This window comes from Hylobates moloch, unplaced genomic scaffold (assembly GCF_009828535.3).
Source record: "Hylobates moloch isolate HMO894 unplaced genomic scaffold, HMol_V3 SCAFFOLD_10, whole genome shotgun sequence".
NCBI lineage: Eukaryota > Metazoa > Chordata > Mammalia > Primates > Hylobatidae > Hylobates > Hylobates moloch.
In genome coordinates this window covers 60,680,384-60,695,616 of record NW_026652285.1, presented here as the reverse complement: position 1 = coordinate 60,695,616, position 15,233 = coordinate 60,680,384, and the positions used below count along the sequence as shown (strand labels likewise).

Below are 15,233 nucleotides of genomic sequence, written 5' to 3'. Positions count from 1 at the left end.
AGGAAGGAAGGGGAGATGGAGGGAGCGAGAGAGGGAGGGAGGGGAGAGAGAGGGAGGAAGGAAGGAAGGAGAGAGGGAGGGAGGGAGAGAGAGAGGGAGGAAGGGAGGAAGGAAGGAAGGGGAGATGGAGGGAGCGAGAGAGGGAGGGAGGGAGGGAGGAAGGAAGGAAGGAAGGAAGGAAGGAAGGAAGGAGAGACAGAAGGAGGAAGGAAGGAATGAAGGAAGAAAGGAGAGAGGGAGGGAGAGAGAGAGAGGAAGGAAGGGAGACAGAGAGAGAGGAAGGAAGGGAGGGAGGGAGCCTATTAATCTCATCTACAAACCAGGACAGTGTTAGGTATTTAAAAATTCTTATCTCACTTATCTTCCCATAAACCATCTGAGATATTATTAACCCCATTTTATGGTTAAGAAATTTGTAGCTGAGACCCATAAAGAAATATGCCCAAATCTCAGTGATGAGACAAGATGCCGTGGGGACCGCAGGCACCTGGGATTGCAAAGTCGAGGTACCTGCAGGGTGGCGCCTGGGAGCTGGCCTGGCAGCTCTGCCAACCTTCTCCTCTGGTCTTGAAAATCTCTTCTTACGCCTAAGGTATCTGCAAAGAAGGAGGCCATTGGATCGCAAAGAAGGGGACTGTTGGATGGGCAACAGGGCAAATCTGAATTCAAGAGGCTGAATTCAATGGATGGAGCCTGTCATCACCACGAGCCACTGAGGATTGGTTTGCCTTCAAATCTTCTTTGGTTCCATCCGTCCCTCCTCCCTCAAGGCACTCACATCTTGCCTCCATCCCAAAAGCCCGGAGACAGAGCAGATGTGCGCCCCAAGCTGGCTTCCTGTCCTCTCTCGCCAGCATGTGCTGCTGGACTCAGCCACAGGGAGTGGGGCCCCACTCAGCACAGCAGGCAGGAAGCTGGGGACCGGAGGGGTGGGAGAGGGAAATGAGAAATGCCACAGAATAACCCGCTGCAATCAGTTTCCCATAATAACATCTGATGGGCATGGCTTGCCTGAGAAAATCAGCAACTTGCTTTAAAAACAAGTCCTTTTTGAGTGATTCTGGCTCAATTTTACCCATTCTTATAATTAGTGTTGATGGAATTAACAGTTAAAAATGGGGTTCATGCATTTAAGATAGAGGGAGGGGGAAGAGATGGGGGAAGAGATAAAGAGAACAGAGGAAGAAAGGCAGAAAAACAGAGAGAGGACAGGAATAGAGTGAGAGGGGAGTAGGACATATGTTTGAAGCTTAACAGGAAACTCAGAAAATAGATGTGCTCATGACAAAGATGAACCCCAGAAAGTGGTGAACCGCAAGACTGGGAGACCCTCTCGCAAACTGGGTGAAACCACAGTGATGGGAGCTGCTCTTTAGAGTTTGTTCTAGATCCCTGCAGCTGGGTTTCAGGTCAGGCAGCACGGCATTGTTCTCACACACCTCATACAGCAGAACCAATTCCTGATCCCTCTCTTGGGCTTGCTGTGGCGTGGTCCAGCTGGAACGAAGCTGCCAGCTGATGCCCACCATACCCTCTCCCCAGCCTGGCCCAGGCAGCACTCACAGTTCCAAGATCAGAATGACGTCCGTCTTGTTCTCATAGACCTCGTGCAGGGTGATGACATTGGGGTGCTGGATCTCCTTCAGGATGCTGACCTCTCGCTCGATGTCCTCACGGCTCACACCCCGCCGGCTGGACTTAGTCCTCCTTTTCTTGATGAATTTGGCGGCATACTGGAGGCCGGTGCTTTTCTCACGGCATTTCTTCACAACCGCAAACTGTCCACTGAAAAGAGAAGATGGAGGATTCTTTATCGTTCATAAAAAAAAAAAACAGGATTTGAGTGAGGACGTGGCATGGTGCAGAGGGGGACAAGAGAACTGTGAATAGGAAAGTTCCAACTGTGGAAAGTAACAAATTAGGTAGGGATGTTTCTTATCATCATTCAGTTACACTAAGCCTGTTTCTTTATAAACAATGCTGCAAGGAATATACTTTTAAAGTATATTTTATTGAAAGAGTGATCATGTCTCCATTTCTGTCCTCTCCTCCTTCCCTCCCATTTCAGGTCCTGGGACAGCAGCAAGGAGCTCTGTGATCTGACCTCACTTCCAGCAAAATCTTTTCCTGCACGTCTAGTCTCTGAGCCTGAAAAACAAGGGCTTGAGACCAGGGAATCGGTAAAAAAATATATATATATATAAATATATATATGAAGTCCTGCCTTCAACAACATATTTCTAGCACCAATATTAACCAATTTAAATACACAAAACAGAAAAAGGTCTATTATTTTGTTCACAATTAAGCGACTGATAAGTCATATGTACCAAATATTTGTTGGTCACTTCTCCAGCATTATCTCCCCTCTCCTCCCTTCTCAAGGTATTTCTACCCAGGGATCTTTGTGGTTCTGGGGAAGCCGATTCCACTCCCAACTGTAAATATGGATCATGTGACCTAGGCTGAGCCAATCAGTTCACTCCATTCTCCTGACCACAATGCCAGTTAAGACCCTTCAGAGGATGCAGAGACACAGGCTTTCTGAGACTCTTTTCTCTTTTGAGTGTGCTAGAACCCCCCAAAGCCGCTGCCAACTATTTTGGGACCATGAGGAGAGCCACTCTTAGTTTGACGACAACCACTGCAGAGGCAGAGCCAGAAAAAGGAAAGAAACCAGGTCTGCAGTGACACCATGGAGTTGCTGGATCAGCCCTGGCCTGAAACCATCTGCCTGTGATGTTTCAGTGACATAAGCCAATAAATTCCTTTTATGGCTCAAGTCAGTTTGATGGGTTTTCTACTTCTTGCAGAGGAAAGTACCCTAAACGCCACAGCAAATAACCAGATTCCCTTTCCCATATATTAAAGACTATAATAACAGAACTTGACTCAAAATCATAAGGGGTAGGCAGTAAGTGGGTGAGACAGTGAGAGGTACACAGGCCCCCCTGATAGTCAGTGGAACACAACAGAAAGACCCTCCTGGACCCATGCTGGCACCCTTCGTTCTTCCCTAGTGCCCGAGGAAGGGTCGATCCACCCATCGCAGGATCTGTATGTTTCTTGGTACCTGCTGGAGAACTGCTATGTAAAGAATTACCACAGGTATTTTTAGCTGGCTCTATCCTCACATGAAGACAAAAGCCAGAAAGAAAAGCAAATTAAGGATAATATTTTGATGTTAAAGAATGGATACTTTAAAACATTACTCATTTACTTTAGCAGTAGGAGGCCAGTGAAGAAGAAATGCAGAGAGAGGGATTATCTTTATAGCCGTGTCAAATTTTTTGCATGACAGGTTGTTAATACCCGCTTCCCCCCTGCAGCAGGATAGCTGAGAAGCCGAAGAATAAATCACACTGGAATGCCAGCACCGACTGCCTGTAAACTTGCTACCTTAAACAGTTATGGGCTCTATGTAATGACTTTATTACAACCAAAATACAATTTCTCTGAGGAGTAAAAACCTTTCTCTATTGTGGGGTGGAGGGTGGCAGAGATGGGGCATATGGAGAGAAGAGGGAAACCAGCCTGAATTCAAAACACAGTCAGCTGCTTCCTTTAGAGTCCGGGCCCCTCCTTACAAAGATGTTATTGTGTCCCCACCAGGCAGATTCAAAACGACCCAGGATAGGGAGGCCCAGCCCAGCCCAGCCAACCAACAAGCAGCTGATAGTCCCAGAGGCTGGGCCCATTCATACCTCACACATGGCCATAGCAACCTGTCTCAGAGACTTACAACTCAGGGCAGACTCAGTAGTTTCAATCGTGGTGCTTTAAAATTCAAAACCAAAAAGCAGAGAGAGAGAGACAGAGAGAGAAAGACTTTGGGAGGCCAAGGCAGGTGGATCATGAGGTCAAGAGTTCGAGACCAGCTTGGCCAACATGGTGAAACCCCGTCTCTACTAAAAATACAAAAATTAGCCAGGTGTGGTGGTGCGTGCCTGTAATCTCAGCTACTCGGGAGGCTGAGGCAGGAGAATTGCTTGAACCTGGGAGGTGGAGCTTGTAGTGAGCCAAGATCGTGCCACTGCACTCCAGCCTGGGTAACAGAGGAAGACTCCGTCTCAGGGAAAAAAAAAAGAAAAAAGAAAATCCTTCTGGCAGGAGAGTCACAAAGAATTTCAATGCAAGCCTAGATACAAAGACTCTTCCATGTGCATTTTCACCTCCAAATGTTCTATATTGGAAGTTTCTCCCTTTTATTTATGGGAAGATGGTAAGTAAAGGCAGGTTAGCCCTGATGGCAGGATGAAGGCAGGTGCTGAATGTCATGTGTGCTCATGCCCGGGTGAACTGTGACACCTTCATTTACAGCGAAACCTGGGGAATGGACTCTGTCACCTGACAATGGATCCCTCACTCACACTGCAGGGTCCCCACATGAAAAGTTCTGGCTGGTAAGGAGGGGATAAGAGCTGGTGAGTAGGAAGGCTCTGTGTGGATGCTGGGGTACTGGCTAACCCTGACTGCAGAGAGTAAAATGAGGGTCTAGAATGAGCTTGAGAAACTTGTTCTAGACCTACTGCAATGTCACCTCTTTTAAGATACCATTCCCTATCTTCCCTGACACCCCTAACAATCTATTCCCTTTCCTCCAATCTGCCATATCCCTGAGTCGAAAGAGTCCCCCGTACCCCTCAGGGGCACCTGCTGTTTTCTGCCCATTCTTGCCTTTCCCACCCTCCCAGACTGCCAATGCCTGGGGGACAAAGGGCTGCCAGGCTCATCTTCACATCTCCCAAGGCCCTGGGTACAGACCTACTTCATGTAGTCCATGCACAACGCACATATGCTGCAGCTGACGCCTGAATCTATAACCCTGAGAACCCGAGGAGCTAGACAAAGGGTTCTGCATTATAGTTCAACAGAACTGTGTAGTGGCTAGGAGCCAGCTGTGTAACCCAAGGTTTATTTAGGACTTAGCCACTCTAGGCCTCAGTTTTCTTATCTGTAGAGTGGGCATAATAAGTGCCTCTCTTGGAGGGAGTAGGATGAAATGAGCACATGAAGTGTTTAGGACAGCACCTGACCATAGGGAGTCTTCAGTAACTGTTAGCTATTATTAATCTGTGACAACTGGAGTTATTTTCATCAGCACACTGTTGCCTCAGTCTCACAGTGATGCAGTATTACCCCCCAAGTACCTACCTCTCATGACTGCCAGAGAGAAAAGAGCTGTCATAGGACAAAAAAAAAAAAAAAAAAAAAAAGCCCACGAAAGGGCTGTACTGTGCTAACGATGTGTACAACTATTGCTAAATCCTCACTCCCTTCCTCCTTTTGCTGCCTGTCCCTACCCAGAGGGTGCGTTGCCACTTATAACTGCTCAGGCAGGCTGGCCTTGGGAGCTCAGAGTCACAAGCTGAGCCAAAGTGCCAGCAGCCAGGCCCACCTGGGGGCCTTTGTGTGTGCTGGGTAAGCCTGTTGGGCATTTCCATAGCACAGTCTCCTCAGGCCGCCAACAAACTGTGAGGACAGACTCCTGGAGGAGCAACTCTTCCCTAATCAGAGTAGTTTGCTTTGTGAGGTCTAATTAGAGTTGGACTGTTGGTGAATTGCTGCTCTGATCCCTTCCTTCCTAGGCAGCTGGGCCTGGACCCGCTTTCCACCCTGGATCGGGACTCCTTTTGGGGGACACTTCCTCTTCACCCATCCTCTGCCTCCCCAAAGACAACAACAACTTAAAAAAACAGCTTGTGTGTTTACTCTTCTGGTGAGGATTCCTAAATCGTGTGCCCCCAGAGGAATACTGTGATCCAGCTTCAAGGGCAAGCCCAGACAGACCAGGGAGCAAAGAGACCACACACAAAGCAGCAAGGCCACTGCCGCAACCATGCTGGGGGCGCTTGTCCCTTCTGCCCCATCCTCACACCCGTGCACTGAGGCCAGTCAGTAATTAACAACGATACGGACGGCTGCATCATTAATTAATTGCCATTAATACAGCTAGGGCTGTTCAATGAATGGGGGAAGGTAGCTCTTTACTGGAAAACAGAAATTCTTTGCATGCTATGACATTTAATTTTGATAAAGCAGTACAAGTGATCCTTATTATTCATGGATTTTGTACTTGTGAATTCACCTACTTAGTAATTTTTTTTTTCTTTTGTTGAGACAGGGTCTCACTCTGCTGCGTAGGCTGGAGTGTGGTGGTGCAATCACAGCTCACTGCAGCCTTGACCTCCCGAGCTCGAGCAATCCTCCCTCCTCAGCCTCCTGAGCAGCTGGAACTACAGGAGCATATCACCACCACACCTGGCTAATTTTCTTTTCTTTCTTTCTTTTTTTTTTTTTTTTCCAGAGATGGAATCTCGCTCTGTTGCCTAGGCTGGTCTCGAACTCTTGGGCTCAAAGCAGTCCTCCCACCTCAGCCACCCAAAGTGAGGGAATTACAGGCATGAGTCACTGCAGCAGGCATAAAATTTATTTGTAACCTCCAAGTCAATATTTCTGGCACTTTCACAGTCACTTGTGGACATGCACGGATTGTGGAAAATTGGAGAGGATCGTGGAAAACTGGAGAGGCTGCTGCACACGTTCCTAGCTGAAGTCAAACAGCTGCCTTCTTGCTTCGGCTCTCACACCATAATCGAGTGTGCTCTCCACAGCCCATTTAGTGTCACATTTTTTATTGGTAATTTCACTGTATACAATGACCCCCAAGTATAGTACTGTTGTGCTGTCTAGTGTTTCTAAGCACAACAAAGCTGTGATATGATTCAGGGAGAGACTACGTGTGTTAGATAAGCTTCATTCAGGCATGCGTAATGTGCTGTTAGCCGTGAGTTCAATGTTAATGAATCACATATATATAATAAAATGTCTTTAAACAGAAACACACATAAAACAAGGTTGTGCAAAAACGACAAAAATGATTTGACCAGAGACTCACAAGAAGGTAACCCTGGGTTTCTTCTAAGAGCAATGGTTTAGTGTTTGCAGTGAATTTCTAGAAAATAACTCTCACACATAATGGAAGTCAACTATATGCCAACTTTTTTTTTCCAAAAAATGCACTAAAATTTTCTATCGTTTAATAACTGACAGAACAGTCTGTTGCATTAGATATAGACATCACATTAATTTTAATATTAAAAACTTTCCACTAAATGTAATAAACATTTATTAACTACTCATGGTCAGATACATACAAAGATAATGAGACACATTCTTCCTTTAATGAGTTTTATATTAAAAAACTTGATTCAAATGTAATCACCAATTTTATTAAAAAGAGGAAACACATGGCGAAAAGGAGCAAGCTTCATAAAGAACAGGCTGACATCTAATTTCTCTGTCTGACTCACTAATATATTTAATCTGACTACTACCTCTGCAGTCACTGAAGAAACTGTAACCAGGATTATATGCAAGGCTCTTTACACATATTTCTTTATTAATAATCACAGCTCTATGAGATACACATCGTCATCTCTTCTGACCAATGAGAAAATCAGGTCTCAGAGAGATTTTTAAAGATTGTCTCAAATCACTGAGCGAGTGAGTTGCATACTAAGAAATGAACTCAAACTCAAGTGTATTTGCCTCCAAAGCTCCAGGTACTGAGCCCCATTGCTGCGTGGACCTTGTACATATTATGTTTGTCATACAAGTCATCTCACTGTGAAGTTACAGACAGACTCCAGCATCACTCTAGGAAAGTGTTTTGTGAGGGGAAAGCAAAGGGCGGGGGTTTGTGGTTAAATGTTTGGGTCATGTTGCTTTCTCCTCCCAATTGAAGACTCACAAGGTGTTTTAATGAATTAAAACTTTTGCTTTAAGATGCTCTGAGGTGCCATGCAATAAAAGTACACCACGTTTGTGCATTCAGGAAGCATTCTAGTAACAATCAGAAAGAAACCCAAGTTGATTCTCAAGGTCAAGGCACAAGGATGGCAGCATTCCTGTTTCTGTAGGTCTATAGTTCCTGGTGCCTTAAAAAGAAACCTGTTTAACTTTTGTTTAATCCAGTCAGTTCTTACTGTCAACTTTATTTGTGGGAGGCTCTGTTCACATGGGAGAATGAAGGTGTGGACATACAGTGTCAGAGAAGACGTAACATTCAGAATGGAAGGAAAAAGCATAATCTGACTGGACATGACAATTAATGTCTCTGCCGCATGAGCTGGTGCCAAGCCCAGGATCTAACCTTTTCATTGCTGGCCCTGATCCAGACACGCCATTAGAATAAGTTCTCACCCGGAGCAGGTGGGTGCAGATCCAAAAAATAAAGTGACGAAAACAGCATCTCCTTTTTCATGTTTTTACTTTAAATATGCATCTACCCAATACATATGCAGTTAAAAATTATTTATGGTAACTAGTATTATGATGAATTCTCTACATTAATGCTGGAAACAGATCTGGTATAAATCTAACAGCTGATATGTTCCATCTTTACACTCCTCCCAAGTCTTTGCAATATGGTTTCTCATTAACACAAAATAATTTCTACTTTTGAACTCGTTATCAAATCCCTGGCTCGGTTTTAGTGGTGGTTGATGGGTGATCTATTTTTGTAGAAGACTTTTGCTGCCAGAGTAGCAGGCAGCTTGAATTCTGCCAGAATATTAGAATTACAGGTTGTAGGTAAGGGGTGAGGAACAGAAACGGTTTCTCAAGGATGAGTTAACATCTGATAATAATTCACATTTACAGCAGGAGATAAGACCCTGAGGGTTTACAAACTAGGGGAGAGACAAGCATGAAATACTTCACTGTAGGAAGAGGAAAAAAGGGGACGCAGTTGCTGTTGCAGAGAGGGTGCAGTTAGGAGACCCCTGCCCAAGCTGGCCTCCTAGGCTGTGCCCTGAAGGCTGAGCGTGATTCAGGAGTGGAAGAAGGTGTGTGTTTAGGGACAGGGTTTCCGAGAGGAGGAACAGCGTGAGCAGAGGCAGGAAGGCATGAAAGAGCCTACTTCGTATTTCTAGAGGAAGAGAGGAACGGCAGGGAGGCGTCAGGTCAGACACACAAACAGGGCCCTGTGCAGATGGAGCAATGTCAGCCCCAGCTCTGCCAATAAGTTGAGAAAGCAGGAGGCCGCTCTGAGCCTCAGTTTCCCCATCTGTGCAAGTATGATGACAACATGAAATGAGGCCATGCATGTGAGCGCACACTGTTTTCTCTAAACACATCAAGCACATGGAAAGGATGAAAATTACCAAGCTGTCTAAGCTTCGTAAACTTCTCAGAGAAGCCAAGAAGACAGGATTTCAGGAGCTGAAAAGCAGCACCAAACTTCTCCTTGACATTTTTCTGCGCAACAACTTTGAAATCTAAATGTTAAGTCTCTACATTTTTTCCCCCATTGGAACTCAACAAAGCTATTTTCATTTCGGACGGAGACATATTTGGTTTGCCTCCTTTGGTCCTCAAAGGCCCCTGCAGCTTTGCTTAGATGCTGAAGCTTTCAGCTGGAGGTAGGTGATGGGAAGCAGACAGCATCTTCCAAAGATGGATTCAGCCGTCTTTCTATCCCACATGCTCTCTTGAGTGTGACCCTCCAGTCTCTAACCCTTGAATCTGAGCAGGCACCAGTAACTTGCCTAACCCACAGAATGTGGTAGAAGTGATCCTGGAACTTCTGCCTGAGTTCTTAGAAGCTCTCTCTTGGAAGCCAACCAGCATGCTGGGAGAAGCCTAGGCTGTGTAGAGAGGTCACATGCAGTTGCTCCCGCCCGCAGCTCCAGCTGAGCTGACAGCAGCTGTCAGAGGCCAGGCACGTGCGTGAGCCGTCATGGACATCTGGGCCATCAAGTCTTCAGATGGCTATAGGTCCAGCCAACCTCTCAATGAGACCACCTGAGAGACCCAGGCAAAACCCCCTAAGCTGGGTCCAGGCATCCCACAGAAGCATGAGATTTAAGAGATCATCATAAACTGTTATTTTCAGCTACCACGTTTTGGAGTGGTTTGTTATGCAGCAATGGGTCGGCAGAACAGCACTGAAGAATCTGGGATGGTGGGTTTAATAGATCACCGCAGAAGTTGTGCAGGGGAAGGACTTGACAGAGAAGGTGACTAGGTCACAAGCAGCCTCACAGGAGAGCATGGGAAAGGAGTGAGGGTGTCCAAACCACCCTGAATGCAGGCCCCGTCCCAGGCTCAGAAAAACGGGCCCTCTCATCCCATCAGCACGCATGGACTCACTTTTCAAGTTCTCTGCTTCTCATCATGGCAACAATTTCCCACCTTTCAAGGAAAGTGCTGCGTCATTTAGGAGGGACCTCAACACAAACAACAAAACCCAAAGACCCTCACTGAGATGCCTTCAGTGTTCTGGCTGGGCAGGGCTTGTTGCTGGCCTCCAACTTTACCTTCCCCAGTCTCTGCAGTGAAGCAGATCTCCACCCTGGGAAACACACAAATCCCAAATGCTATACACGATCCAGTAAATGCAGCTACCTAATCTTCCTCCTGCCTGGTGTGAATGCCCAGTGCATACCTATACTGACTTCACCTTTAGCAGAACGCATGTGAAGAGGAAACACACTCTCTGCACCTTCAGTGGGAACCCCTTCTTTGATCCTAACCCCAACAGGTTCACGGATTTCAGCACAGGATGAAGGCAAACCCTGTATGGAAACTCAGTACTTCAGCACCAAGTGGTACACAATTCCCTTGGAATGTAGCCCACATTTGGAGTTGTTCTCTTTCTGCCCTTTGAGAAGCTACAAGGCAGAGGAAAGCAATACTTTTTACCAAAAAAAAGCAAAGCAGGTGATTTTAAGAAAATTATTATTATCATGAAAAAAAAAGTACAACCCTCCAAGAACTATTTAAACTAATACAAGGGCTCAGTTAAATGGGCTGTGATTTGCAGAGCAAGCAGCTCAGGTTGCCACAGCACCAACAGGGAGAAGCGGAGTTTACTGAGGGGATAAACAGCAGTCCGTCACCCTGGGAACCAGAACAACACACAGAGGTAGGAATGAGATGCAGAAAGAGAAGGGCGAACAGCGCAATGGGCCAAGGAGAGCAGAGGAGACGTCGGTCCCTTGGCGAAAGCATCCTTCCAAGGACAAGGTCTCCTGGAAGACTGCAGAAGAGAAGAAGGTGGCATAACCGAGGACCCAAGGCCAGCGTGGGTCGGGCTCCATGCACTGGTTTGGTATTGCAAGTGGGGACAAAGAAACCAAATATGCTGAGAGTCAGGTAGCTCAAGATACCTCTTTATCATTAAGAAATTTACAAACCAGAGCAGCTGAGGATTAAACTGAGGGGAAATTAGAAAGATAGCAGTGGGTGCCTTCATTCACTCCCCCTTGTTCCTATGATACCTCTTTGCAGGAGGAAGGTCCAAGATCCATCTGGAAGAATATTTCCCAAAGTGGGTCTTTGGAGTTCATATAAAGAGATGCTGCTTGGAGAAAGGGTGTCATGGCCAAGCAAGTTTAAGCAAAAGTAGGTAAACAGAGTCACAACAGGGTGCTCTATGCAGGACTCAGCAAACTGGCCCTTTCCACGAGGGGCAATAGCATTCGGCATTTCACATGGTTTGGGGTTGCTGTTAATCACAAAACCTTTTTCCTTCCTTACATATTTTTGGTTACGAAGCATTTTGAAGTCCAGTTTTCTTGGGAAGGTGTGCTTTGGTCCTCTCTCCCAGTTAAATGGGCAGCTTCCTGGAAGTGGACTCTATATTCACTGTTTCCTTTGCATTTTCACACTTTCAGATTATTCCCTAAGGCAGGATGCCAATCACAGTGCCTGCTCCTTCATGGGCTGGAGGGCCAAGCACAGAGTTGGAGGTGGGAGGTGCCCAGGTGGATTCAGACCTTCCTGGGACTGACCCATTAGAAGGGTGTGGACCAACTGACTCAGGCCTGGGAGAGGAGGCCACCCACCTCCTCAGGCCTGGTGCTCCTTCTGCCTCCTTCTGGCTACTGGTGAAAGGGCTGCTTAGAGGCCACAGGCAAATCTATGATGGATTCAGCCCTCTTCACCACTTGAGACTGGCAAAGGATTTGGAGTTTTTCTTTTATTTCGGGCAGGCAGTGGGGCTAGGTATTTTGGGTGGCAACTGAGAGCAGATGGACTGGGTATAGAGAGCACATACTGGCCATGACAGCTACCTCCAAGGAAGAGCATGGTGGTGACAGGAAGGAGCCCGGAGCCTGGCAGACTCCTTAGAGCAGAGTCCTGAGCCTAAAGATGCATCACTGCCTTCCTCTAGGCCCAGTTCCTTCACTTTCTGGGACTCACTGCCATAGTGAATCCTACCTACTTCAGATATGGTCCATGACTTCAGGAATTTACTAACAAGACACGTCAGTGCAACAGACTTGCAAGTGCCCAGTGGGCGGTGTGCAGAGTGAGCAGGGGCCCTGACTCCAGCTAAAGGATACGTGAACTGCACCCACTTTACTCAGCAGCATCCCTAAGACCTAACACAGAACACCTGCCTGCTGCTTGCTGTTTGTTTTTGTCTGTAAAGCCACAAGGGAAAGGAAGGAAGAAAGTAAGTGTTGGGAAAGCATAATTTGATACAATCTAAACAGGGCCTCTGGTGGATCAGACAAATAAAACAAACAAAACAAACAACAACACTCCATATGTTTTCTCCAAATATAGTAAACCCTACATCAGAATCATAGCTGAACTCTTGAGTCCAGTTTTACGGAGACTAAAATGCCCTTATACAGAGAAGGTAGCTACGGATTACTGTTATGCCAGGATCGGCTGTTCCATTTCAATGAATGCTGACCACATTGGATGACTGGAGGCCAGAGCTTCCTGCCCCAAGACGACAGTTGAGCCCCCTGGCTCTCGAGTGGTTCTGGCTGAGACTCAGAGAGGTCAGCTCCGTGTTTGATCACTTTGACTTCACCATTCTATTGCCTTGAGCCAATCCCATCATTTGATCATCCTGACTTTGTCATGTAATCCCCTTTCAGCCAGCGAGTCAAAGTTAACTGGACCATAAGGAATGATTTGTTCTCAACTTGGCAAGCTGCTCTCGGCTGAAAAAAAATTGACAAAGAAGGCAGGAGGTTCATGTAACTTCATGGGGAAAGAGAAGACAAACAAAAAGTTAAGCTGAAGTTCCTTATTCCATGGCCAAAAGAAGAAGAAGAAAGTCAGGTGTGTTTAGGGTGCTAAGATTCAAGACAGGGAAGAACCAGCAAAAGGGAAAGAAAAAGGACAGAGCTTGGTAGTCTGATGGCATAGGTCATTACCGTGCAAATACTCTACTAAATTGCCCAGATTAAAATACAAATTGTGAGACACTCTCCTCCAATATTCACCCTGCTCAGTTCTGGAGCATGAGAGAAGAACAAAGAAAGATGAACAAAGAAAGATGTCTAAATATTTACATGGTTTCTCCTCTTGATTTAAGTCAAGATACTATTCGCCTGCATGTTTTTAAAGGGTAGGTTTGGGACCCTCTGTCAGGCTTTGTCATTGGAAGAATTAGCTCCACCTTATACTAGGAAGTCTGCTCTGAACTGATGAAGAGTTTGCACTCAGTGTCTTGGGAGAAATTCAAATATGCCTGGCACTATGTGGCATTTAGTGCAGTTGGGTGGCCAACATGCTTGGGAGACACCATTCACAGGTCTGTCCTGCTCTGGAGACTGAATACAACTGAGGGTAGCCAAGCTCCTTTGGGGTCTTCCGTGTCTGGGGTTGCAAGAGTCACAGGCCCAGGTCTCAGGGAGGCAGTGAGTGGGTGTCTGGCTGTCAGCCCGGCAAAGAAGAATCCTTTTCACAGTGCTCTAGGCCAAGCCATTTCCCATGATGTCTACAGATCTGTCACCTTGGCTTTGAACCAAGTGGGGACTCACCTTGTGGAGGAAGTCCAGGGGGAGGAGAAAATGGGGAGGGGATCGCAGGGTCACTTCAGGGCAGGCAAGAAGAGGCTGGCAGGGAAAGGCACTGCTGGAGTTACCTGAAGTGACAGCCACTCAGATAAAACTGAAAGATGATAAGTTAAAGAGAAACCGGAGCTCCCGGGAAGCCTGAGTATTCTCAATGGAAGCAGAACTCCCTGGAAGTCAGCCACAAGGCTGACTTCACCCCCGCGGCCCGATCCGAGCAAGCATGCAGCTTATCGTGAGAGCCAGGGCAAGACTGTATCCACCACGGCCAGGACAGTAAAGAGACCGATGGTGTTAACTCTTGGAAGTGCCACTTTTGAAGAGAATGTGTCACTAATTAAGTCTCAGGTCAAACACTAAACAAAATAAAATACAATTAGTGCGAATGCAGTTTGGAGGTGGTATCTCCTGAAGTGGGATTGTAAACCCGATGACCTTTCCATGGACCATTGCTTCCAAAAAAGTGTGGAATATGACTTCCATGGGACATGAAGTGATCATCACTGGGGGGCTTTAGAAGCTCTGTGGATGGAAACATAATCCCCTGGCAGGGAAGGGGGTGAAATGGGAAGTCCACTGGTTGGCGAGAAGGGGGAATGACCTCTCCTACAGCCCATGCTGGGTTTTGGTGGGAAGCCCTTTCTCTTGCTGGGTTTCCTCCTCATCATCTGCAGTGGGCTGGGGGCTAAGGAGCTCTATACCCCTCCCAGCATGGGTGGCCTTGGACCCTGCAGAGCTGGGGGTCAATATGGTCTTGTCACTTGGATCAAGAGGCTTTGCTTGTCTGCAGTGATATGGAAACACTGAGGCCAGACAGCCTGGCCTGTTTAAAGAATCCACCATACTCAGCATAATGGGGCCTAAAGGAAATGGTGGCAATGGACCTGGAGCGGAGGACGGTCTACCAGAGAAGCAAGGATGCCTCTAGTTACACGTGTATCACCACGGGCCTCCTGTTTCGACTTTCTACTCCAGGGTACTGACTTCCATAGGGCTCTGCAACGCCTCCAGAAATGAAGGCAACTGGACTTTCAGGTGAAGAGGTGGCTTCACGGTGGAGGTAAGCTCTGAGCAGAAGAGGCTGGCTACAAAGCGGTACAATCTTAATAAATCAAAATCTGGAGCTTACTTTCCACCTAGTGGGTGTGTGAATACACAATAATAGAACTCATTTTTCCAGCTACTTTATCATTTGTTAGACATGAGATACATCGCTAGTCACTACAATGAGAACCACAAACAAGTAACATGAATACTAGAAGAACTGGTTTGTTGAGTTTACATTTTAATTTGCTTCATAGTGACCCACCAATGCATTAGCTTTTAAAAAATTTTTAATCACCCTTGTATATAGGATTCTTTCTGAAAAATTAATACCACTTTTGAATCCCCAGAGCCTAACATAGT

General features: G+C 46.5%; 1 protein-coding gene across 10 annotated transcripts in view; it reads right to left on the bottom strand.

Moving 5' to 3' along the window:
* The window catches only part of DAPK1 (death associated protein kinase 1), a 210,218-nt gene that overhangs the window by 99,639 nt on the left and 95,346 nt on the right, over positions 1–15,233 (bottom strand). For 9 of the 10 annotated variants that reach the window (XM_032164451.2, XM_058444796.1, XM_032164450.2 and 6 more), the window contains exon 3: positions 1,564–1,785. In XM_032164451.2, the coding sequence (XP_032020342.1) occupies positions 1,564–1,785 (222 nt within the window). Of the gene's footprint in view, positions 1–1,563; positions 1,786–3,312; positions 3,333–15,233 lie in introns of those variants that run through there. The other variant, XM_058444798.1, reaches the window with a different exon arrangement.